At 56.0% G+C, this 7904-nt stretch overlaps 1 protein-coding gene across 1 annotated transcript in view; it reads right to left on the minus strand.

Moving 5' to 3' along the window:
* cand1 (cullin-associated and neddylation-dissociated 1) overlaps positions 1-2690 on the minus strand; it is a 45548-nt gene extending 42858 nt beyond the window's left edge. Inside the window, exon 1 of the mRNA XM_086009239.1 lies at positions 2347-2690. Within this exon, the coding sequence (XP_085865365.1) occupies positions 2347-2414 (68 nt within the window). The 5' untranslated portion in view covers positions 2415-2690. The remainder of the gene's footprint in view (positions 1-2346) is intronic.
* Positions 2691-7904: the final 5214 nt, after the last annotated feature.

The raw sequence follows: 7904 nt of genomic DNA on the forward strand, positions 1-7904 counted from the left end.
GCGAAGGCGAGGGGGCCAGGCGGGGCGAAGGCGAGGGGGCCAGGCGGGGCCGAAGGCGAGGGGGCCAGGCGGGGCGAAGGCGAGGGGGCCAGGCGGGGCGAAGGCGAGGGGGCCAGGCGGGGCGAAGGCGAGGGGGGCCAGGCGGGGCGAAGGCGAGGGGGCCAGGCGGGGCGAAGGCGAGGGGGCCAGGCGGGGCGAAGGGGCCAGGCGGGGCGAAGGCGCCAGGCGGGGCGAAGGCGAAGGCGGCCAGGCGGGGCGAAGGCGAGGGGGCCAGGCGGGGCGAAGGCGAGGGGGCCAGGCGGGGCGAAGGCGAGGGGGCCAGGCGGGGCGAAGGCGAGGGGGCCAGGCGGGGCGAAGGCGAGGGGGCCAGGCGGGGCGAAGGCGAGGGGGCCAGGCGGGGCGAAGGCGAGGGGGCCAGGCGGGGCGAAGGCGAGGGGGCCAGGCGGGGCGAAGGCGAGGGGGCCAGGCGGGGCGAAGGCGAGGGGGCCAGGCGGGGCGAAGGCGAGGGGGCCAGGCGGGGCGAAGGCGAGGGGGCCAGGCGGGGCGAAGGCGAGGGGGCCAGGCGGGGCGAAGGCGAGGGGGCCAGGCGGGGCGAAGGCGAGGGGGCCAGGCGGGGCGAAGGCGAGGGGGCCAGGCGGGGCGAAGGCGAGGGGGCCAGGCGGGGCGAAGGCGAGGGGGCCAGGCGGGGCGAAGGCGAGGGGGCCAGGCGGGGCGAAGGCGAGGGGGCCAGGCGGGGCGAAGGCGAGGGGGCCAGGCGGGGCGAAGGCGAGGGGGCCAGGCGGGGCGAAGGCGAGGGGGCCAGGCGGGGGCGAAGGCGAGGGGGCCAGGGGGGGCGAAGGCGAGGGGGCCAGGGGGGCGAAGGCGAGGGGGCCAGGGGGGGCGAAGGCGAGGGGGCCAGGGGGGGGCGAAGGCGAGGGGGCCAGGGGGGGGCGAAGGCGAGGGGGCCAGGGGGGGCGAAGGCGAGGGGGCCAGGGGGGGCGAAGGCGAGGGGGCCAGGGGGGGCGAAGGCGAGGGGGCCAGGGGGGGCGAAGGCGAGGGGGCCAGGGGGGGCGAAGGCGAGGGGGCCAGGGGGGGCGAAGGCGAGGGGGCCAGGGGGGGCGAAGGCGAGGGGGCCAGGGGGGGCGAAGGCGAGGGGGCCAGGGGGGGCGAAGGCGAGGGGGCCAGGGGGGGCGAAGGCGAGGGGGCCAGGGGGGGCGAAGGCGAGGGGGCCAGGGGGGGCGAAGGCGAGGGGGCCAGGGGGGGCGAAGGCGAGGGGGCCAGGGGGGGCGAAGGCGAGGGGGCCAGGGGGGGCGAAGGCGAGGGGGCCAGGGGGGCGAAGGCGAGGGGGCCAGGGGGGGCGAAGGCGAGGGGGCCAGGGGGGCGAAGGCGAGGGGGCCAGGGGGGGCGAAGGCGAGGGGGCCAGGGGGGGCGAAGGCGAGGGGGCCAGGGGGGGCGAAGGCGAGGGGGCCAGGGGGGGCGAAGGCGAGGGGCCAGGGGGGGCGAAGGCGAGGGGGCCAAGGGGGGCGAAGGCGAGGGGGCCAGGCGGGGCGAAGGCGAGGGGGCCAGGCGGGGCGAAGGCGAGGGGGCCAGGCGGGGCGAAGGCGAGGGGGCCAGGCGGGGCGAAGGCGAGGGGGCCAGGCGGGGCGAAGGCGAGGGGGCCAGGCGGGGCGAAGGCGAGGGGGCCAGGCGGGGCGAAGGCGAGGGGGCCAGGCGGGGCGAAGGGGCCAGGCGGGGCGAAGGCGAGGGGGCCAGGCGGGGCGAAGGCGAGGGGGCCAGGCGGGGCGAAGGCGAGGGGGCCAGGCGGGGCGAAGGCGAGGGGGCCAGGCGGGGCGAAGGCGAGGGGCCAGGCGGGGCGAAGGGACCAGGGAGGGCGAAGGCGAGGGGGCCAGGGAGGGCGAAGGGGAGGGGGCCAGGGAGGGCGAAGGGGGGATGGCGAGGGGGCCAGGGAGGGCGAAGGGGCCAGGGAGGGCGAAGGGGGGCAGGGAGGGCGAAGGGGGGGGAGGGAGGGAGGGAGGGGTGGAGGGAGGGAGTAGGGGTGGAGGAAGGGGAGGGAGGGAATAGGGTGGAGGAAGGGAGGGGGGGAATAGGGTGGAGGAAGGAAGGGGGGGGGAATAGGGAGGGAGGGAGTAGGGGTGGAGGAGGAAGGGAGGGAGGGGTGGAGGAAGGGAGGGGTGGGGTGGAGGGAGGGAGGGAGTAGGGAGGGAGGGACTAGGGGTGGGTGGAGGTTGGGGGAGTGACTGCAGCGAGTGCGGCCCCGAGGCGGCGTCGCTATAAAAGGAGGCCTGGCGGGGCCCCCGTAAACTTCAACGGTGCAAAAATGCGACGCCTCCTGAGACAAAGAGGCTGAGCCCGCGCCGCGGCCGTTACCTGAAGTCCTTGTCGCTGGACGTCATCTTCTCCAGCAGGTTGGAGATGTGGTAGGAGGCGCTCGCCATGTTGTGGCCTTCGCTCCCGCGCTCCGCTGCTCTTGTTGTTGTGCCTCGGACTCCGGGCCCAGCTCCGCCTCACTGTCTGACCGGGAGGCGGGGCGCAGCAGAGGGGAGGGGAAACGCCGGCGCTGCAGTCAACCGACTGCTTCCCCCAGGCTGGAAGGAGTGGTGGCGGGCTCAGGCTCGGGCTCTGTGCGGACCAGAGGAGCTAGGCCGCCGCCACCGCCGCGCGTCTCTCAGCAGCTTCGGGCAATCCGGCGGCGGGTCAGAGTTCACCGCACATGGGCAGTCTGCGCCAACCGAGCCCATTGGCCCCTGTGGCAGGCTCCAGAGTACAAATCTCAATTCAGTTTCTGAGTTTAAAAAATTAAGGAGTATTTAGGAAGAATAGTCGTATCCCAGTTGTTAACGTATCTTTCAAGCGGCGGTGGGCATATCCAGCATTTGCTGTTTTTATTTTATTTTTACTTTTAGTTTGTATTGCCTCTGAATCTTTTTGTTCTTTTGCCCATCCCTATCTTTGCATTTTGCAATGTATCTCAGAAGTAGTTATAATAATTTACTTTAAAATATATTTACTGTTTGACAAAATGGTTAACTGCGTCTTTTATAATTTCCTTTGTCATACTTTGCTGGATGTATGTTTTGAAGTGTTTTGTGATGTGAATGAATTGGAGTTTGAAGTTAATTAATGGAAATAAAAATGAGACATGCACAACGGGCTGTCGACTCGCTATCACTCGTTTTACACGACTGCACAAAGTCAAGATCTGCCCCATTGAATTCTAAACCCCTTCAAGGAGACATCCTATCCTCCTCTACCAACCCTCCCCATTCATAATGACATTTTTCTCCCTCTACCCCTCAATTGTACCTGGAATTTCTCTCCCTTTTCCCTCACCTTCAATTCAACTTGGCACTCTTCTCCCCACCCCAGTTCCAGCAGGCATTCTCTTCTCCACTTGAATTCCCTCAGTTAAGTTTAGCAATTGTTTGTCTTCACCACTTCCACCCCCACTCCCCCACTAATAATTTCTCCTCATAAAGTCTCTCCTCTCATCATTGCTATCTCTTTCCCCTTCAATACCATCTATTGCTCCCTTGTCATCCATCGCTCTATTGCTATCCATTTCCCGTTTAATGCCATGCATTGCTGCTCCCACCCTCCCATCACTATACATTCCCCATTCCTGGCTGACTCCTGCTTCTAATAAATTAGACTGGGGCCTCCTTAATGCTGCTCTTGCCACAAATGCAGTGATTCTGTTGCTGCTAATGGCAGTGTGCAGTAGCTTAATACTCTTGCTCTCACCAGAAATGCTGCCAATAGTATAAGGTGGCTGAGATCACTGCTATTGCTGGAGTTCAGGAGAGAAGGCCATTGGCAGCTAAACTCGGGTCGAAATGGGAAGCAGGAAAGAGAAATCGCAATACGAATATGAAGTGGGCCCAGTTCATGCTGTTTGTGCCAACTGTTCGTGTGAAATATTGATGGTTGGAATGTAAGTCATTGTCTTAAAATAAGAAAATAAATTGTAGAAAATTAAGAAAAGTTAATTGTCAGAGAGTAGTATTTCCAAGAGTTGTCAGAAATAAAACTAAATCCACCCACAGCGCAAAGGATCTTTGGCACTCTTGGAGAATTCCAGTTGTTTCCAGAAATGTAGTAATATGAAAATCCATGATCCTTATTTTTTATTCGTTTATGGGATGTGGGCGTCGCTGGCAAGGCCAGCATTTATTGCCCATCCCTAATTGCCCTTGAGAAGGTGGCGGTGAACCGCCTTCTTGAACCGCTGCAGTCCGTGTGGTGAAGGTACGCCCACAGTGCTATTAGGGAGGGAGTTCCAGGATTTTGACCCAGCGACAATGAAGGATTGGCAATATACTTCTAAGTCAAGATGGTGTGTGACTTGGAGGTGGTGGTGGTATTCCCATGCGCCTACTGCCCTTGTCCTTCTAGGTGGAAGAGGTTGCGGGTTTTGGAGGTGCTGCCGAAGAAGCCTTGGCGAGTTGCTGCAGTGCATCTTGTAGATGGTACATACTGCAGCCACGGTATGCCGGTGGTGGAGGGAGTGAATGTTTAAGGTGGTGGATGGGGTGCCAATCAAGCGAGCTGCTTGTCCTGGATGGTGTTGAGCTTCTTGTGTTGTTGGAGCTGCACTCATCCAGGCAAGTGGAGAGTATTCCATCACACTCCTTACTTGTGCCTTGTAGATGGTGGAAAGGCTTTGGGGAGTCAGGAGGTGAGACGCTCACCGCAGAATACCCAGCCTCTGACCATGCCCTTGTTGCCAAAGTATTTATGTGGCTGGTCCAGTTAAGTTTCTGGTCAATGTTGATGGTGGGGGATTCGGTGATGGTAATGCCGTTGAATGTCAAGCGGCGGTGGTTAGACTCTCACTTGTTGGAGATGGTCATTGCCTGGCACTTCTGTGGCATGAATGTTACCTGCCACTTATCAGCACAAATACTATTCATAGCACACACTGCAAAATTACATTTTGAACAGACGTTTAAATAATTATACTGTACGATACTATGGTGTTGCTGGGCTACCTTAAACAATGATAGCAACCAACACTTTACAGCGCAGTCTATTCACAAATGCAATAAATGTATTTAAGCTAAAATAGTTGACAGTATTTTATGATCATAGAAACTTAAATTATATTTTTGGAATTATCATTGAAACCCATAAGTGGTGTTTGTGAACTTTGTAATTAATTGTCAGTTGTCAGATTGCTTAACTGTGTCTTGTTAGTTTCATTGGATAGAATTACATAGAATCTACAGCACAGAAACAGGTTATTCATCCCAGCTGGTCTATGCTGGTGTTTATACTCCATACAAGACTCCTCGCACTCTACTTATCTGTTCCTATCCTGTCCCTGTATCCCTCTATTCCCTTCTCCCTCATGTACACATCAAACCTCCCCTTCAATGCATCAACCACTCCATGTGGCAGCAAATTCCACACTGTGAAAATAAATTCCTCCTGATTCTTTATTTAATCTGTTAGTGAAAATCTTATATTTATGCTCCCTTGTTTATGGACTTACCCATAAGTCAAAACAGTTTCTCCACATTCACCCTGTCAAACCCCTTCATAATATTAAAGACCTCCTCTTTAAAGGTCTCCTCTTTGCCTTCCCTTTCCCAGAGAAAGGAACCCCAGTCTGCTCAATCTTTCTTTACCAGAATTGAGAGGATGTAGCTATAAAGTCCTTGTAAATCTTCCCTGCACTTTCTCCAGTGCTTCAATATCCAGAACGCAGACCTGAGCAGGAGTGGAGGCAGCGGCAGCAGCATAAAGGGAAAGGCGGAGAAGGCCCAGGACAGAGCGCGGACCTGAGCGGTAGCGGAGGCAGCGGCAGCAGCATAAATGGAGAGGTGGAGAAGGCCCAGGACATAGTGCAGACCTGAGCGGGACTGGAGGCAGCGGGAGCAGCATAAAGGGAGCTGAGCGGCGATTCAAAAAAACACAAGGAGTGACGTCACAGGATAGCTGGTAACTGATTAGTTGGTAAAGGTCACACTCTTTTTTTCAAGTTAGGGGCCGGGGTTAAATAGCTGGTTAGGGATAAAGCAGGAGCTTGGCGATTAGTAACTGCTAATATATATTAAATTAGTAACTGTTAATACTATATTAAATTAGTAACTGTTAATATTATTAATAACTTGAATTAGATACATCTTCATAAGTTTCTGTAAAGTTAGTTAATAGTCGAATAAGTAAAGGCATAGCAGGGCAGCTCGGTCCAGCGGAATGCACATCCTGTGCCATGTGGGAACTCTAGGACGCTTCCCGTGTCCTGGACAACCATATGTGCAGGAGGTGTCATCAGCTGGAGGAGCTCGAGCAGCAGCTGGCGTCACTGCGGCGCATCCGCGAGGCTGAGAGCTACGTGGATAGCACGTTTCAGGAGGTGGTCACCCCGCAGCTAAGGAGTTTGCAGGCAGAGAGGGAACAGGTGACCGCCAGACAGAAGAGGAGGACCAGGCAGGTAATGCAGGAGTACCCTGAGTACATCTTGCTCTCCCACCAGTATTCTGTTCTGAGTACTGGTGAGGGCAGAGGTACTGGCCATAATCTTCCAATCCTCCTTGGAAATGGGGGTGGTGCCAGAGGACTGGAGAATTGCAAATGTTACACCCTTGTTCAAAAAAGGGTGTAAAGATAAACCCAGCCGGTAGTGGGGAAGCTTTTAGAAACAATCGGGCAAAATTAACAGTCACTTGGACAAGTATGGAATAATTAAGGAAAGCCAGCACGGATTTGTTAAAGCCAAATCATGTTTAACCAACTGATTTTCTCCAAATTTACCCTGTTATTTTGGGTTCTCATTTTCTTTCCATTGACTTTCTCCTGTCTATTGAAGCTAAAAATAAAAACTGAAAATACCTGAGAAACCTGGGTTTTAAATTGGCAATAAAAACTGACTTGAGAGGTCCTAATTATAATGGGTCTTACTTATCCATCTTTCAGACGAGATGTTAAACCAAGGCCTGACCTGCCCTCTCGGGTGGATGTAAAAGATCCCATGGCGCTATTTTGAAGAAGAGCAGGGGAGTTCTCTGTGGTGCCCTAGCAAATATTTATCTCTTAGCCAACATTACTGAAAAGACAGATCATTATCTCATTGCTGTTTGTGGGACCTTGCTGTGCACAAATTGGCTGCCACATTTTCTGCATCACAACAGTGACGACATTGCAAAAGTACTCATTGGCTGTAAAGCTCTTTGGGATGTCCTGAGGTTGTGAAAGGCACTATATAAATGCAAGTTCTTTCTTTATAATGCGGTCAATAAGCCGCCTGTGCAAAACATGTTCCCCAACAGGCAACTCACTAAACTGGAGGCAGGAAATCAGGCAGGGCAGCTGATTGTGAAGCGCCCCCAGCAGCAGCTTAAAGGGGAGGGTTATTAACGTTGGAAATAACAAAAACAAAACTTCAGTACAGCAGCAACATGTGTGCGAACCTACACCAGCAAATACATTAAATGTGAAAGCCTTCACGGAGTAAAACCCACAAGCGACTGCCATAAATTGGAAATGACGAGGAATTTCTTCTCTGAGGGGCGTGAATCTTTGGAATTCTCTTCCCCAGAGAGCTGTGGAGGCTGGGTCATTGAATATATTTAAGGTGGAGATAGACTGATTTTTGAACGATCAGGGAGTCGAGGGTTATGGGGAGCGGGCAGGGAAGTGGAGTTGAGGCCAAGATCAGATCAGCCATGATCTTATTGAATGGCGGAGCAGGCTCGAGGGGCCAAAGACCTACTCCTGCTCCTACGTCTTATGTATAAGAACATCTCTCAAAGCTCCATTCAGCTTTCCCTGACTGCACATAAGGAATTCTTCAATTATCACTGGAAATAGTAGCCTCTCAATTTGTACCGCTAATGTTTGGTGGCCAGGAGCAGGGACTGATGGTAGTCAAGCGGGCAGAGACAAAAATGGCATCAGGGCTATTATCTGTGTCATTTGGCCCC

The sequence above is a fragment of the Somniosus microcephalus genome, chromosome 16, assembly GCF_052327205.1.
Source record: "Somniosus microcephalus isolate GS21.2 chromosome 16, FLI_Smic_1.0, whole genome shotgun sequence".
NCBI lineage: Eukaryota > Metazoa > Chordata > Chondrichthyes > Squaliformes > Somniosidae > Somniosus > Somniosus microcephalus.